Source organism: Harpia harpyja, chromosome 17, assembly GCF_026419915.1.
Source record: "Harpia harpyja isolate bHarHar1 chromosome 17, bHarHar1 primary haplotype, whole genome shotgun sequence".
In the NCBI taxonomy this organism is placed as follows: Eukaryota; Metazoa; Chordata; class Aves; order Accipitriformes; family Accipitridae; genus Harpia; species Harpia harpyja.
In genome coordinates, this window is record NC_068956.1 from 2824019 (window position 1) to 2842304 (window position 18286).

Below are 18286 nucleotides of genomic sequence, written 5' to 3' on the forward strand. Positions count from 1 at the left end.
CTGTCAGTAATTTCAGGCACAGCCGAAAAGATTTTCCCTGCTTTTCTTATCCCCTAGCAAGATGCATAAAGAAAAGCTTTCTTCATCAGGAAAGTATTACTACGAGTATTTGTGTGGTATCCATCACTGTGATGTAAAAATCCTAAGATGACATGTGGTCCCCTAAGCAAATCTGAAAATGAAGGGCTGAAATACCTAAACTGTGATTTCTGTAGCGCTTGTGTGTACTCATCGGTAGAGTGGGAGGGGTATAGGTCGTGGATGTCTCCTTCAGTCTTGAAGAAGCAGAGATGGGATGACTCTGGGACATGTTAAACGGGAATCGTTTTCAAAGCATAGGTATTCGTTCTTCCCTTCTGGTGTGTGCTGGCTTTGAAGAACTGATAATGGAAGCTTTGGTTATGTCTTAGAGGTTTAGCCATCATACCGCCAGGGTTTTTTTTCCTATAGGTGATACACAGTCATTAGCAAGACAAAACACATTTTTTTCCTGGATAATATTTCAAAACATGTAGAAATATTAAGCATAGTTCTCTGGGAGTATCACATTCCCTCCTCCCCCCACCCCCCATGAATGTCTATGCCTCATTTCCTTCTCGCCTCCAAAACTTGTATGAATAGTTGTTCATTTCTAACTTTTTTTAAGGCTAATGATTCTAAACAATGCTTCTTAGTACTTCCTAATAATATAAATGGAAATGAGGCTTTACAGGGAGTCCAGCTCAAGGGGAAAACTGGCTAGACTTTCATAATCGGGCATTGCAGTTGAGCACATACATAGCAGAGTACAGATGCCCACTGTCTTGTGGATAATATCTGATTACATATATTTAAACAAGCATAAAAACCACCAGCTGTTAAAATGAAGATTTGAAGGAATTTTTTGTTTTCAGGATACTGTAGGTGAGTCATATGACCCTCTGCCACAAACCGTAGTCAGTAAAGTATTCCCAGGTTATCCTTCATTTGCAGGTTGAGAGCAGGAACGTATGAGGCAGTGACGGGTTTTTCTTATCTACAGATTCACTCGCATTGCCTGGTTTGTTTGGTTTTGTTGTTGCTGGTCTTCAGTTTCCTTTCTTAGCACTGTATCTGGGTTTTGCTGAATTTAACTTCTGTCAAATCATAATCACACTGGTAAAAAAAAAAATACTTACACGGTACTTAGTTTCGCTTTGAACTGGACTGGTTTTAACTCCTAGCCCATGCATTGTCCTCATTTTTGCTTTTGACTAGAGATATCTGTATTTCTCTGCAGTCTGGAATGGAATTGAATCCCCTAGATACATAGGGTCACTGAAATATGTAGTTATTTCAGGGTTAACCTTTTTCTCTGATAAGCATCAGTTTAGATTTGAGTACAAAGTAGTTTCTTTACCCCTTCAGATTAAAAAACAAACAAACAAATGAACCCTACAGCTTTTGTAGAAGAGCCCATCTATTTCATACTTTTATCAGAGCAAATTTTTCTTTAAAGTCTCTGCTTCAGGCTTTCATGAACTCCATTGTTGTGCCTGGAGCTCTGGGGCAGTCCTCAGCCCAGTTGAAGGTCTGTGGAGTCCAGTGCTTTTGCATCAAGGTTTAATTGCGTTGCTGCTGGATCCCTCTGCCTGGTGAGATTTGTGTTGTTTTGGTTTCTCAGGCATGACACTTAAATGATTAATACATGTTTTCACATCCCAACACGCGTGATTTATTGCAGCAAGCGTGCAGGTCTACAAGTTCTGCTTCCCTCTTCATATCTCTCCTGGCACCTATATTCTGCTATGTTTACTTTTCTTCCCCCTTACCCCTACTGCAAAATATTATTTGTACTGTATGGAGATGAAATCAAGACGGATCTGTTGGTTCCCGCATACGCTGTTATGGAGGCTACAGAACTGCAAAAAACTTTCTTTTTCTGATATCAAATCTGGATGTTGACTCTTGAGGTGAAAGCTGATGAACCAAAGTTGTTGCCGATTTAGACTGTCTCAGTTGTGGTCCCCCAAATCTTTTCTGTTTCCTTTTGGGAATAATTCTCTCTGTTCCCAGTTTTTTAGTCCTGGAGTCTTACTGGCTTCCAGAAAAGCAGCTCGTTTTTAAGATTAGCTTTTGCTGATGGCCCTATGCAGTTTTTCTCTTAAATTCTTTTTCTTTTGAGAATGCAGTTGATTCCGGCTTTTGAGACCAAATCTCTACTTACGGGTAGCCTGTACATTTTGAACATTGCTTTATTCCTTTTTGCGCCTTCAGCTTTATCTTTCACATTGTCAGGCTCTTTAGATCATGGTTGCATTAAACCAACAGACTCTTTCATTTTCTCTCCCGTTCTTCAGCTTAATTTTATTTACTCTGTGTAACTTTTGAGGGATAGTATTTGTGATTATTAATGGCAAGTAAAGAGCACGCTGCAAACTTGAGCAGTCCAATGAGAAGGAGATTTTTTCTTAGTGAATAGATTAGACAATAGGCTTATCTAATGCTGGCAAATAGGAGGTACTTCTTGAGAAGGTCTTGTCTGTAGTCAGGGAGATGTCCTTTTGAGTCTGCATTTAAAAGCTTTACTCGAAATACTTGCATGCCAAGGCTTAAATTTGTGTTTCGAAGGTACGTCTTGATTCATATACTGCTAGATTCAAGAGGAGCCTAAAGCTTAAATGTTTGAGTTAAGAAAACTCTGGTAGCTTAATTTATGAAGATTTTTTTCTTCTAAAGCGTGTGTCAGAATTTCTTAGCTGCCAAAAGACGCAATTTCACCTTAACTTCATATTGGCAGCCTCCCTTTGCAGCCCTGTCACTATTGTGCGTTATTTAACCAGTAATCTCTAAGAAGGTGAGAAACTATTATTGCTTTTTAGCACAGTTGACATGATATTGGCTCGGAGCTGCGCTTGGAGCTTCAAACATTTCAGATGGCTATAAACCAACTTAAACACCTTCATTTAGCGTTCTTACTGCCATGAGGTCATAGTTTGCAACAAAAAAGATCAAATGGTGTTTAAGTTTTTTTAAAGTATTCTCATACCAAAGAGCTGTAGCTGTGGATTTTGGATTTTGGCCAGACAATCAAGATTTAGTATTTTGACCAGCTGTGATCCAGTAATGTTCCTCAGAGGGAACATTTTTGGGGGAGGAAAAGATACATATTTGAGCCTGTGAATTGTATTCTGTCTCTCATACTGCTTTACAGTTTCTCTGAGCCCCTTGCAGACAGATTAAATAATCACAACTGAATCTGACTGAAGAAACTTTTTCTTTTTATCAAAACTGCAAACAGATTACAACCAGAATCTGTTCACTAAGAAAATAACTTTAGAAATGTTTGTCTCCTACTTCAATCACTTTATCTTGCCTGTTTACAGCATGGAGTCTGTGTCTCGTGCCTTAGGTCTGTAAGAAAGCCCAAATCGACTAATTATTAACTAGTGAAAAGTAATATTGGGGAGAAAACAGCTACATTGTAATTTTGCTGCCAGTAAAACTTACAGCTGAAGTTAGACTATTATGAATTGGCTTTTGAGATTTGGATGCAGTTGAAACATTGAGATTGGTGATGATGTAACTCTTATCTATAATGTCCAATAAATCGAGGTTTCTTCTCTTTTCTTTTTTTTAAGTTTTAGAAATCCTGCTTCCTGATAGGAACTATACGTACTCATGTACGTAACCAGTTCTAGTCTGATCCAACTTGATGACTAAAAGTCATTAAGGCCTGATGACAGTTCATCAAATCAGTTTTTATACTCCACTAGTTGCAGGCTGTTCTTTTTGGACAGGTGTCCACATCTGTTTGCTGTCTCAGAAGATTGACCAAATAATTGTGGCTGGAAGCTGAACCAGCTCAACCCTAGTAATTCAGGTCAAGGTTGTACCTTAAAGTGCTATGTTCCTGCAAGCCAAACTCTTTTCACTGTGACGATACCTTACAGTCTTTTACAGTTTCTGGGCAATTGGATGACAGTTTTCTAATGGGACTTGCTTTTTTTATACATTTTATTAATTCCATCAGCTGTGAAGCTGATAAAGCATCTCTTTCTCTGGACTTTGCCTTGATACAGTGGTCTGAATTCTGGTAAAAGTACAGCCTTTTTCCTCAAGGAAGTTGCAAATGGAATAGTGACCCTTCGTCAGCTGCTTGTTTTTGTGAAGGTTAATAGCAACCTAGTATTTCTGAGCTCTGTGCCGTTCTGTGAACATTACTGTTGAACCAAACCCTCAGTTTGACTTCTCATCCTCACCTGGAGGGAGGTGATGGAACAGGAAAAGACCCCTTGCCTTAACTGCTTAACCCACTGTACTTAGAGCCATTTTGGTTTTAGTTGCCTACAAGACTATGACCACTGTTCTACTTAAAAGTATACAGAGAGCTGTTCATCTTCTCATGTTTGCCTTCTAGACACTAGCCTAAACTAGTTGCCTGGGTTGCCCCTGTGGTCAAGAATAGGCATCTAGAGAGGGTGACTTTCCCACTCATCATAAATGGCTCTCTATTAATAGAGTATTACCCACCCTTCTCTCCAGTACTCATTTTCTTTCTCCAATGACTGTGGAAGGAGCCTAGGCAATGAACTCTTAGATAGCTGATCCCCAAAGTCCTTCATGCATATTCACTTTTATCTAAATGCCTTAGACAATAGAATGGCTTAACTGCTTATCAAATATTGACTTCATTCCTGCTTTCTCAGGTTTGGGCTGTTATCCTCATGTTTATTCCTGACTGAAGCTAAACCCATCCTATTCATGTTTATTGGTAGCAATGCACAGTTTCAGAAATCTACCCGTATATGTCTCCAGCAGCTTAAAACCTAGTTTTGCAGTCTTAAGTAAGGTCTATTTCATTGCATGTAGTTTAAGGAACCTGGTTGCAAGTGCTTTTTGTTCTAATTCATTAGTTTGAATACTTGCATGATAAATGAAGATCGTTCCTGCTTTACTGCCCTATGGGGCAGCCCTTACATACTCTATTAACTGGGAAGTTATTTTGTAGATGAGGGAGATTAGCTTTGTATTGCTGCTACATTTAGGCTGTTAGATCACTTAGTATAGATCATTCTGCCAGTTCAACTTACTAAGGAAGGGAAGATTTTTTTGGCTGCTGGACTAAAGAGGTATTGTTCAGGCATACATAACATGTTAGCTTGAATAGTCTTGTCATAACAAGCTCTTTAAAAACTCTCCTGGTCCTGCAAACTAATTAATTTCTCACCCATTTGCCTGTAAGGCCTAGATTTACAAAGGAATTCAGGCATGTTTCTTTTTAGGAGGAACTTAAATTTACATGCCCACCGGAACAGTTTGTAAAGCTACTTTTCTCGACCTAATTAGACACCAGTTTTTATGTTGGTATACTCAAGACACTTACATTTCTTCTGCTGCATAGAAAAGTTGCTGTTGTGCCTAACTTGGGCTGATTAGCACTTGCTGAAGGTAATTTGGGGTTTGCCAATTAGCCAGTCTTAATGCCATATTCAAGTCTTTGCCCTTTAAAGAGTCTGATGCAAGATAAATGAATTTGTGTAAGTTTGAAGCACAGTCCGGCACAACAAATAAGAGTAGCGCGTATTACTTGTTCAGATGGTGAAGAGGCTTTGCCTTGAGTTTGATCTCTCCAAGAATTGCTTGTGTTTTACATGATCGTTTGCCTCTGCAACTTCAGGAGCTAGGATTAAACCTGGGCTTGCTTTCTGCCCTTCTTTCCCTACATGTCCTCCTCATCTGAGATGGCTCTTACTCTTGTGAGATCTTGCATCTTGTGCTGCAAGGTGATGTGTTCAACAGGAGGGACCACTCCAAACCTGTCTATAGGCTGGTGTGTTTGTAACTTGTCTGGCCACTGTGTGTGTAACTTGTCTGGACCCTCTTCAGATTGCTTACGTTTCAGGCAAGAGCTTTTATCACTAAAATATTGTGCAAAGAGTAGATAGCCTTGTGACTATTTTGAGAAACACTGATCTGTACCTGTACTTAAAGCCACAAGTACAGCTTGAAATTCTTGCTAGATTAGATTTTAATTTCTTAAATGCCTATTTCAACCTGTGGATGGTTGAATAAAATCCAGAGAAATGGCAGAATTTCCTATAAATCCTTCTTGTCATTGTGCATAGATCAGGAGATAGGAAGCCCTCACTGCTATATGGGGTGTTGCAGATCTGATGCTTTGACGTCAAACTCTTCCTTTACTTTGTAAAGGGTACAAGTGTCTTGTGCCGTAACTTCTGCAGCTAGCACATAGACTGTTCCAGCTGTTGCTGCTGAAGTCCCTTGCTGAATCTGGACCCACGCTGTCTGCAGAACAACTAACATGATATATCTATGCATCTGCCATCTGTTGTACATGGGGGGGGGGGGGGGGGGGAAGTTATCCTTTTCTGTCTGTACATCATCTACTATTCCTAGTCTTGCTTTTTTTATTTCAAAATTGTGGGGTTCTTTCTCTGGAATCTGCAGCCCTCCTGGGTTCCACTTCAGCAGGAATACATTCCCATTTGACTCGTCCCTGACACCTTGATAGAAACCAAGCAGAATGATTTTTATCGTTACTGTTTTAGGGGATGTAACACCAGAATCAGTTCTGGGAACAGAACTGGTTTTGCCTATCTCTCTTTTGATCCTCCTGCATTTAGAGCCACAAAGCGATGGATCACCACAGTGCACATATCCAAGCCCTTGTAGCACAAAGCTCGTAGTTCTCCTCAAGACTCATGGCAGGCTCAGGTTCCTCTTAGCAGCAAGACTGGCCCCAGCCTGTGCTTTGGGCTCGGTTTTGTAAGGAAGAGGGTAGGAGGGAGGCCTTTCCTGCCCAGTTCCACAACACGCAGCCACTGCTTGTCCTTGTTTCTGTGCCTCAAGGTGGGACGTGCATCTTGCCACATCTCTTTGGTAAGACATGCAGATCGCCATGTTACGTACTATCCCATCTGAGTAGAAGGGAGATAATTCAGCTCTGCAGCATCTCTATATCTGGAATGGGAACAGCAGCAAAAGCTTAGATGTCTTGCACTAAAAAGCACCATCTACTTAATTGCAAAGTGTCTTATAATTTGAACAGTGATCTGTAGTAGTCAGTTATCACTTGTCCATGAAGAATTAGTTCACATAAACATAGGATGATGTGCCCCTGGACCCAGAGAAGTGTCTTGAATGGTATCTGGCTTTGTGAATATAAGCACATCTTGAAATTTGGGTAAATTCCTAAAACATACAATTTAATTGTAAAGTTTCTAATAACTCGATATAGAGCAAAATACCTTGTTTTGCTGCATTTTGCTGTTAAAGCTGCAAACATTGCACTCTATTTTCTGTGCTCCCTCTTAAGGAAGACTCAGCAAACCTAGAGGGACCTAGAGTGAAAAAGTTTCTTAGCTGAGATTTAAGATAAAGAGAATCTAATCAAATAAGTAATACTAAGTATTCATTTATTTTCTGAATCAAGGCAGAAAGCACTAAGCTGGGGGAAGGGGAGAAGAAAACAGACCATCCCCAATATGTCTGCAGCGCACGTTGCCTAAGTAAAGTTCACAAGTGTCCTGCCTCAGATTCTTGTGTTTGTCATATTACATCCTTTTAAAAATAAATGGTTGATTGTGTAGGGGTTAGTTGAAGTATTTTAAAGTCTCTGGTCAGTAAGGGACTTGAGGGCTAGTCTCCAAGACCATGTATACAGCACTTATTAGCATCTGTGGCACATACTGCTTTCTGTTTAGTCTCCTCTGTTAAGAATGCTCCAAACCTTTGCAAACAAAGCTGCAAATGCTATGCGGAGTTTGCATTAAAAAGGTTTGAAACAGGAGTTGAAATCTAAGAAGAAAGTTGATGTTTTTGCTGCTAGCTGCATGTGTGGCACTTATCTCTCTACTTCATTGTCCGCAACTGTAAATTCTGAAAAGCAACTGCTCCTTAAGGTAGTCTGCATTTTTTATGGAAGAGAACAAGCCCTACACATGTATTAAGGGGCAGCCTGGGAGGAGGTAAGATGGGAGGGGAAATTAAAGAGAGGTAGTTATTTTTCGGAGGGACTTTTTGCAATCTAGCTTATCCTATTTACAAAGGGGAGCAAAAAAAGAAAAATAACATGGAAAAGGATCCACGATAGGGACTAGTCGTAACTGCTATTCCAAGGTTTTCCCCTGCAAGACAGATCCCCAAATGTATCAGGCCTTGAGTAGGAGGAGTCTTTTAAACGGAGTTAGTGATGGAGACTCATACTGACAGCAGTTGAACCTTGGAGTTACATATTCAGCAGATCAGTAATAGCTGTATTTTATTATTATTATTTTTTTAAATTTGGAAGGAAAATGAACCAGCTGTTTAAGTTAATCTACAACACACTATTTGCATATAGGATGGTGATTATATTTGGGTAAGGATTAAGCCGACAAAGAAAAATTCATATAACACACCCCAGATGACGTAAAGCGGATGTTCCAAATTATAGACCTGAGACAGTGTAAGTGGTCTGTGGAACTGTATTAAATAGTAAAATCAAACTTGTAAATTAAGCTTGATTAGTTCATGTTCCTCAAGAAACCGAGGCTGACGCTTGTCCAAAAAGTTTTGGAATGATTGGCACAGAAGAGCAGAAGATCTGGCAAAACCAATCCTCCGCAAATAGCAGTTAGTGTGTTTTTTCTCCTTTGTGCAGCTGTCAGGAAAGTCCACTGTTGGAAGAAGTCGCTCTTAGAGGATTCGGCGATTATTACTCACTTTTGAAGAGTTTATGATGGCCCAGTACAGGCCATAAATACATAAATATACGGTCAACAGTAATAATTCATAAAGTACAGCTTGGTCCTATAAAATGGTGTTAACAGTACGAATTAACATAATGTGGTGGTTTCTTGGGTGATTGACTCTTCAAACCATAGAGCTTTGTGAATGTTCCTACATGATCTTACCGGTTTTCAGTAAAGCTGTCCTCTGGGGTGTCTTCTGTAGTTCATACAGCATTAAACACATTTGGGGTTTTAGCACTTTAGGATACAAGTAGTTGGCCAAACGGAGCCCAGAGTTGTGATAAAATAATTGCTTCAGCCTTTGGTTAAACATCTGTATTGCTCGTGAGCATGCCTGACAGCTGTGATTTATCCTTTCCTTCTTTTATAGTGATCGACACCATACATCCAGTGCAATTCCTGTTCCAAAGAGACAGAGCTCTAGCTTCGGCAGATTGGATATTGGCTTTTCCAGTGGGCTTCCTTCTCCAGATAAAGGACTCCGAAAACGAGCCAGCACGGGAAATGAAAGACTACAGTACAAAACTCCTCCTCCTAGTTACAACTCTGCTTTAACACAGCCTGTTGCCATCACAGCCCATGTAGAAGAGTTAGATAAAAAACCTGGATCGATATCTTCTTCCTTGGATACCTCTATGGACTCCTCAAAAGGAAATACCAAGAAAGGCGAGGACATGTGCAGCAGTTTAAATGGAGAGAACGGGAGCCTAAACAATACCCAAGAGCGGCAGGAGTCTTTCCTAGGACATACTAGTGCAATAAATGGGGCGTTTCTGCCTGGTGAGTGCTCTGGCACTGCAAGTAACGAGCAGCCCTGTGAGTTTCGACCCTCGCTCGGCCCTGTCCTTTGCTGCACCGTGGAGCAAGCAGAGGAGATCATGGGGATGGAAGCGACAGGGTTCAGCACGGGGGATCAGCTAGAAGACTTTAACTCCATCCCGGTGGAGCATGCTGTGGCAGTGGAGTGTGATGAACAAGTCCTAGGGGAGTTTGAGGAGTTCTCTCGAAGGATCTATGCACTGAATGAAAACATGTCCAGCTTCCGCAGACCGCGTAAAAGTTCGGACAAGTGAGCTTGGACAGGGATTTGATAGCAGACATTGAGGTGAAGTCAGTGATCTGGAATAGAGATAAAATTGCACTTATTCTTTATATTAATTATAAAAAAAAAAAAAGCTAAAGCTATTCCTATGGTGTCAGACAAATGAACTTGAGCACGATAACACAGGATCATGGTATATTCACAGCCCAGGTAAATTTTGATTCTGCTTCCAGTCCTCTTATGTCTGGTATTTGTAATCTGTTGGAAATTTTTTTTTTAGGCATTGGAATCCATTTATAAAGGCTTTCCTGGAAACAACTTCTAGTGCTGATCAGGCCCTTCTATGAATGTTTGTTAATTTCTTAATTATTATTTAGAGTTAAATTTATTTTAATCTTTTAAGAAGAAAAAAAAGTTAATTTAAAAATACCATAAATTACCATTTATGGTAAGACCTCTTTACCTTCTCCCATATGTACTCCTGTGGTTTTTTTGAGCAACATAGTCAGTGTTACAGGAATACCATGAATTTGTTATAATTGGACAGCTTTCTCTTGGCTGTGCTCTGTAGCCTTTGAAGTTCTAGTTTGCACTGATGGGTCTTCAGTTGGTGGTGTAAACTTGCCAGAGAATGAGCACCCGTGTGATATCTGCAGTTTCCTTGCACCTGATTAATCAGAAATGACTTTTCCTCCCCCTCCTTTCCTCCATCCTTGCTGTTCCTACCAGTAGAAGCCTTGAGGAGTAAATCGCCTCTAAGGTTTTGTATGAAAATCTCAGCCTGACCATTCCCCACTTCAGCTGGGCACAGACCTCATCAGTAGAGACCTAACGAATGCGCTTCCTAAGTGGGGTTCAGCTGCCACCCTCCGAGGTGTCTAACAGGGACAGCGTGCTGTGAGGCACTTCACAGACGTCTTCGTAAAAACCCAGACTGAAAAATGCAGTCAGCACTTTGGAATTAGGCGAATTTGTGGAATCGCTCCACCCTCTAGAAAGGAGGCACTTAACATTATTCATCTAAATTAATATCTTTTTAACCATCTGTGCTTTAAAGGAAGAAACTTCCAGCGGTTCACTGGAGGTGTGGTTTGCTGTTAGGTAGGTTACCACTGGCACATGTGTTCAGCTGCACTAATGGGAAAGCAATTTGCAGCCTGCTTTGTGATTCCTGGTATTTGTTTCAGTTTGGATTTCATTGCTCTTGCTTTCTATTATTGTATACCCAAGAATTTGGGCTCGGTTGTGAGCTCTCAAATATAAAAATATATAGCAGAATAAAAAACACTTCATCATGCCTGGCTTTTTTTCCTCCCTGGTCTATGCTTTCTTTTGAACCAATGGCCTAGTCTTTTTCCTAACTTCACCGTGAGGCTAGCCTAAGTTAACTTTTTAAAATGTGGATATGTATAATCTCAGCTATTTGTTGTCAGAACAAGACGTGTATGTGAGAACCAATATACATAATAGCACTCTTCTAGAATATGCATTTTTCCAGGTAACACCTTAATGATTGTATTAAAATTATATTCACATTTCTTCTGTTAGCTTTTAATGGTTGTGTCTGCAATTGAGTTGTTGGATCGAGCCTTTCTACAGCGATTCATTATCTTTGGTCTGTCCCAGTATGATGTGCTAGATGAAAGCACTCGGAAGCAGAGACCTCGATTCTGTACGACATTGAACGTGATGCCAGGTGCAAACTTGGGCATGAAGTTGGACACGTTCATGAGTATCTTCTTCCCTGAATAAGCTCCTCTGTTCCAACCTCATGAAAAGCTTCCCTAAAGCCAAATGCTGCAGCAGCTTAAAGCACTGCCATCATCTTTGAGAAGAGATAGGTAGGAAATTCTCACTGTCTTTGGCATCCTGAAGCCCTTGTTAATGAAGTGGGCATAAGGTACTCTGTCCTGTGACGATATCTTACCGTCTTCTGATAGCATTGTAATTTTAGGTAAAATCAGGGAATGTTGAGTCAGTCGTGTACCCTGCGGGATGGGATCTGGCACGCTCAAAGCAGCACAGACCTTCTGTTTGTAGACACGCTCATTTTCTTCTATAACGGAAAGGCATTAGCTTGCGTGTGGTGGTGACTTTTCAAAAGCAACCCAAAGAGTAGTTGTGAAGTCGCTATGTTTCGTAGGCAAACACGGAGTGTCTCAGTGCAATTAAGCGACATCTGAAATTAGGTTCGTAGAGCATCAGCAGGACTTTGGATGGGTTTTTTTTTCATTAGTTGCGCACTTTCTCAGGTTGCACCCAACCAAATGAAGTCTAGTTTTCCTCCCTGATGTTGTGTTGCTGTTCCTGTTTGAGCCCTGTAATTGTTAATGTGTCAAACACGATGGTTGATTTCTGCATCTGTCGCACAAAGCTTCTTTCACGGGCTTTCTATGGATGTATCTTTAGTAGGCCTTAAATTGTCCCCATGTTTCTCTTCCACTTTCATCGCCTTCTATGTAGAAGGTGGTGTGAAGGGTGACAGCATCGCAGGGCTAATTAAAGCATTGACAAACTTCTCGTTGGTGTGAGGATGGGGGATTGTACAGACTGCAGTCACCTCATAGCTTGCTTTTTTGTGTTTATTTTTCCCCCCCTGTAAATTACTTTGAAAACAGCATAGTGGGAGAGAAACAAATAGTAGGTTTGAAGGTGAGATGATATATCACAGTGTGCTTTAAACTGTCAAGAGCCTTTCAGTTCCTGCACAGCTGTGACACTGTTAAATGTCTGCAAATGTCTTCAAGTGGAGAAAACATTTCATTGCAATCTTTTCCCCTCACTAGGAATTCCTAAGATTTTTGAGAATATTAGTTTTGGAAGATCATATCCCACTATATTTTTATAGCAAGCACAACAGCATTGGCTTATCCTTGCTTGACCAGGTATTTAAAATAAGCAAACCCAGAATATCCCATAGTAAATGACACATTAAAACTATGTTGGTAATTGCGGGAAAGCTCACCTGTATTTATAAAATAAAACTGATTAGTATCTCTCAACTCGTGTGTCTTCTCTTAATGGCTCCTTTGTGTTTGTTTTCTTTACAAGCCTGATTTGAACCACAGTGTCCTCCCCAGCCCCACAAACTCTTTGGCTTATTGTTCATCAGGCCCATATTGGTCAAAATGTGAATTTTTGGGCAAGAGGGTTTGCTAGAAGACCTGACTGCCTTGTTGGTTCCAAATCCTATTTCACACGAGCTGGTACTGCAGTTGTTTTTCATGCTCTTTCCAAAAAGATGGCACGCAGCTGGAAAAACAGCGTATGGTGGGACTGGGAGACAGCTGGATTTGCAAAACTTTTATGGATAGTGGAAACGCCGTGTTCCCTCATCAGGGAGGCATTGCTACTCATCCAGCACCTTCTGTGATCCGAGCTAATAAGCAACATATGTCTGCCTAAAAAGCTGATGTTCCCCTTGAACAGGAGTCTACTGCACAAGTCTTGGGAGGAGACTGTCCACTATACGGAGTCTCTGGGGGGAAGCAGTGTAATGTGAAGAGCTACAGGAACTCTCCAGGCATCATCAGAGCAACAGGTTTTTTGTGGTTTGGTGTTTTTTTTTTTTTTCTTTTCTTTTCTCCCACCCAATCTGTCTGTCAGCAGAGAGTAAAATGCCAAGACACCAACTGTATAGTCCTGGAGCTGAAGTGGGAAGATAACAGGAGAAAAATATTACTTTAAGCTGTTTTGCAACATTGAACAGTTTTTATTGAATTGTAATTGCATTAAAGTGAATCATAAACTATGAATGGAAAAGGTTTTTACTGAAATGTAACTGGAGGTGCTGCTTGAGAGTGGACTTGTTCTAGATAAACTTTGGGCTCTTCTGAACCTCATTTTTGTCACCTTTCAAATGGCCAGAGAGGGTATTTCTCCTTGGTTTCTGGATTTTGATGTTTTTTCAGATGGAAGTGTTTGCAGGTGCTCTTGTCCTCTGAAATGGTCCAGGGTAGCTGGTATCTTTGGGCAGCCGTGAGCACCTCCTGTCTGCAGGCAAGGTCGTCTTAACCCCAGGTGAAAAAATATTTCCCAGGAAAAAAAAGTAACTGAGACTTCTTTTAATTGCTGGTTATGTTGGTATCAGCTTATTTTGTATATGGAAGAATGCAACATTGTTTTATGATTTTTCATTAAGTAGTATGAAAACTTTTTTTCTACTACATAACTGATTGTCAGACGTCAGCTCTGCTGCTGCTGAAATTTGTCCTGTAGGTATTGCATTGACTAGCTTGGCATTTAAACTGTTGGACTCTTCAATCTAGCTTTATTAAGTTACTTTTAATAGGTTGTTTTGATAAAACCACAGTTGAATTTCTGAGTTTCTGACTTCTGGAACAGCCGTATCCATTCCGATCTGGATTGTCTTGGTTTTAGCGGGGACAGAAAGTCCCTTTCTGTGTTGCATTGACTTGTTAAAAGAAACTAAAGCGCTGGCCATCAAAAAAATAAAAAAAAAATATTAAAAAAGAAAAAGTGCTTTCTGGTAGTCAGGCATTACAAAGGTTTCATTGACACAGGTCTATTAAGCCTTGAATTGGCTCGAGTAACCCATGTGAACTGGAGCTGCTTTCCCTAGCTACAGCAAGCAGATGCTTTCTGCTCTTGCACAGGGGAAGCATTCTCCCAAGAACGTTAGCGGAGGAGAACGTAACCTGTGTTTTCTGCTCTGCCTCCTCCAAGCCTGGACAGCCAGCCAGCTCTCGCAGGAGAGGGGGGCAGCAGCCCTCAGCCTGATGCTGAGCGCCTGTATTGATTACTCACGGTAACTGAAACAAGTTCAGGCTGTTTATTTAGGCAAAACTAAATGTAGTTTGCTTGGCTGGATAGAGGTGAGATGGGGAATAAATCTAACACTTGCTCTAATTATTGATTTTTTGGCTTTTTGGCAGCAGCGCTCTGGCTTTCCGTCACATGTCCACCTGCCAGCAGTGGTGCATGGTCTGTGTGCCAGTGCCAGAGGCATCATGTAATTGCAGCAGCCAACCCTCAGCTCCTGCAAGGTACCTGTCAGAAGGGGTTTGTGCTGTTACCTCGGTCGCAGGCAGTGCCAGCGAGACCTTCGTCCCGGTTTTGTGAGAGAGATAACGCTCTTCAACGAATATCACTGAAAGCGGCTAATGCCTTTTAGTGATGGTGCTTGAAACGTGAGCTGAGCCTAAACTGCTCAAAGTCAATCTTGTCAGCTGTCTTACATGGTGTGTTTTTCACGTCTGTTAAAAAAGTATTTGCAGATCAGGTTGCACGGTCATGTCTCAAGTGCTAAACTGAAATCGTGGACAACTCCTAATGGGCAACTCCTGAAGTGCCATAGCATACTAATGCTGATATAAACAGATCTACAAACATAGAACAGTCCCAGCTGCCTAAAAATTTCATATAAAATGCCTGTATTTTTTAAATAGTGTAATAAGGTAGTTCGGTCAATTAAGCTGCACATGCGTGAAAAGCTGTTAAGCTTGGACATGCAGTTGGTACTGGTGGAAAACCCGCCAGCCCAGCCGTCACACTTCTGCCAAGCACGTTGGCCTGGATGTGGGGGCTGCACCCCATGGACAGGACGGGCAGAAGAAATCCAGCCATTGAGGAGAAATTTATCTCTTCATCTTCCTTCTTACAGAAGGTGCAAGATCAGGGCAGCATGGTGCAATGATTGGATTACCTGTGCCTACCCAAATTTTAATCCTAGCTCTACCTCTCAGCGACTGTTCTGCTTGTGAGTCTCCTTGGGCTTCTCCGCTCGGGAAGGCAATATTCTTCCAGCTGGCCGGTTCGTTGCTGCCAGTGCTGAGTGCTTATATTTTCAGCTAAGACTTACACATGCTACAAGCGAGGCACTTTTCGGGGAAAAAAAATCTTTTCCTTGCAGGATATCTCTTGATGTAGGACATGCATGCCTCCTCTGCCATTCTTGAAGCAGAAATCTGTCCCTTCCTTTCAGCTCTTGTTACTCTGGTCTTGTTTTCAGGAGACTGGTTTTGGTTGTTGGTCTGAAATTGGAAAGAGTCTTGGCAGAGTTTGGGGTTGTCTTCTGTGGTTTCATCTGACCTGGCTAGCACTGCTCAGAACACGGCTGCTGGGTTTGGAAATCATTTTCTCATATTAATCTTCTTCTCCCTGCAAATTTGCTATGATGGTGAAATTTCACTGCAACCCGATACATCCTCGATGGTTTAATTGGAGACATGAGTGTGCTGGCAGAAAGACACAGGACTCGTGTGTGTCTGTTTTCTATGGCTTTGGTTGTACGTGCCCTATGTGGGACCGAAAGGGAACGATTCCTCGAGGGGAGATTGGGCACCTGACAGACACAGTGCAGATGTTCTGATAACATCTCAGCTTTGTGGTAACCTCACTGAGTTCCTCCTTTCTTTCACAGCTGTTTAAACCCATGCTGGAAGGAGTGGCAATAAACCAAGTTCACCTCTGTCTAACTTGGTCCCTACAAAGTTCTCCTGTGTCTTGATGCCTGGTCTGAAAGACGTTGAGGATTCCTGTTAATGGACCACGGTGCTCCTGGCCACAGCTTAACACCTGTCCCTTAGAGAGCCGAAATCACGTATGCCTGGTTTTAAAAGATCCCTGGGCAACTGCAGCTATGGGTCTGGAGGAGTCTGAGCTTTTAGCACTGTGATCGCTAGTTTTACTCAGCTCCAGAAGCACGTTGGGGTTCCTCAGTCCTTTGCAGCAGGCAGAGGTGCTCTGTGCTTTTATTGCCGACAGCAGCATCAGTGTGCTGTTCCTTCACCTCAAAAACTAAACTCTGGTTACAACGCTGTTTTTTTCAGATGTTCACTACAGATAATGCTCCAGCGGTGAATGCAGAGCTGAGCAGCTACGGAGGAGCTACAGGTCCCTCCTTATGACCTGGCTGTGATTGCCTTGGGGGGGCATCGCGTTGGAACAGCGTGTGTGGTGAGATGGATTAAAAGGAGGAATTTCAGCTGCCGTGCTGGAATTAAAAAGCAACTTTCTGTAAGCAAATAAAGGTAATGCTGCATTGTCTGTAAGGGCAGTTGGGGCAGTGCACAAGTGCAGCACCTCTCCTGGTGATCAGAAACACAGGACTGTGATTCCAGCTCCAAGATATTTGGTCTGAAGAGCAGGAACACAGCTCTTCTTTGGTGATGGGCTGTTCCTCCACTGTTGGCGGGTTGTGTTGTGTGTTTGGGCAGGACACCTTCAGTTCCTGTGCAAGAGAAGGACAAAAGCAAAAGGATGGTGGTTTCCTGCAGTCCAGGAACCCCTTCTTTAAAACAGTATTGGCAGGCTGAAGGATAGCTGGGGATCTCTAAAAGCATTCCCTATTTTCTGTTTCTCAGTAAAATTTGTAACAAAAAAAATACGAATTCATTTGCTTCCAAGAGAGATTAATTTATTTCACATATCGTCAGATGGTCTTCGAAGGAGAGAGTACCCTATGGATTCTGTAGGGCTTCTCCACCCATTGATGTCTGTCATCTCTCCCTTTTTTTCCTGTCATTAGTACCATTGCAGAATAGGTGTTTGCAATGCAATTAATTGCAAGCTCTGCAGTTGCCGGGCTCTACTAGCAACTCTTAATAACAGATCTACCTAGATATTTCTCTCCTCGTATGTTTGCCAAACCACAAGCCATCAGCAAGGTTTAAGCGTGTTCCTGTCAGCTGAAACCATAGGCTTGGTGCTCGAGTGAAAAATTAGTATCACAGTTGTGAAGAGCTGGTTGTATGCATGTAGGGCAACCACTGGAGGGGATCTAGCTGCATGTGGAGAAAGGGCAAGAGGCACTGAGATGTTCTGCTTCATAGATCTTCTGTGGAAAGGGTGCTTAATATCCATATAACACTACACACGGTTCCACTTCCCATCTGCATTTGCTAGAAGAGCATGTGCCGACGGAGCTAGGCTGAGTTTTTAGGCTGGTCTTGCCTAACCAGTTATACTGTATGGGCCGCAGAGTTTCACCTAGATCTTTTAGTATATTATTTGCAATATAAGCCACAGTATTTCAGAAAAGTGTGGAAATCCTTCCTAGCATAGCAGATGGTGAGGAAGAGACAAGGACTGTTCAGAGCATTAACTTGGGCAGCTAAAAACTTGTACTTGCAACCACAGCACCTTCTCTAATTCCCAGTTGAGCTTAAGCGCGTTCAACCGTGTTCCTATTGCACCTTTTTATCATCTACCTGGAGTAGTTTTAACATCTAGCCTTTGGATTTCATACTCTTCATCTACCAGAGGGAGTCCTCCTTTTACAGATCACCTTTCTCAGACCCACAACACTGATATACAGCAAGTGCAGCTCCACAACCTGCGGCAGCTATCTTTGCCTTTGCCTCCATATGTATCTTTAATAACCTTTTCCCCCGTGCTAGCAGGAAATGCTCTCATGCTGGAGTAGGTGGAGGGCCCCGTTTGACTTGGCTCCGGCTTGTTTTTATAGCGATAACTTTGTCAACAGCGCGTAGTGTGACAACACGAAGCGGTTGTTTGGCTACCTCTTCGTCCACGAAGGAGACTTGCTAAATTGGGGTAGGATTTGTCC

General features: G+C 41.8%; 1 protein-coding gene across 4 annotated transcripts in view; it reads left to right on the top strand.

Moving 5' to 3' along the window:
• Nucleotides 1-12758, top strand: part of UVRAG (UV radiation resistance associated) — a 97007-nt gene extending 84249 nt beyond the window's left edge. For all 4 annotated transcript variants that reach the window (XM_052812450.1, XM_052812452.1, XM_052812451.1 and 1 more), the window contains one exon: nt 9085-12758. In XM_052812450.1, coding sequence (XP_052668410.1) covers nt 9085-9787 — 703 coding nt within the window. In that variant the 3' untranslated portion in view covers nt 9788-12758. The remainder of the gene's footprint in view (nt 1-9084) is intronic.
• Nucleotides 12759-18286: the final 5528 nt, after the last annotated feature.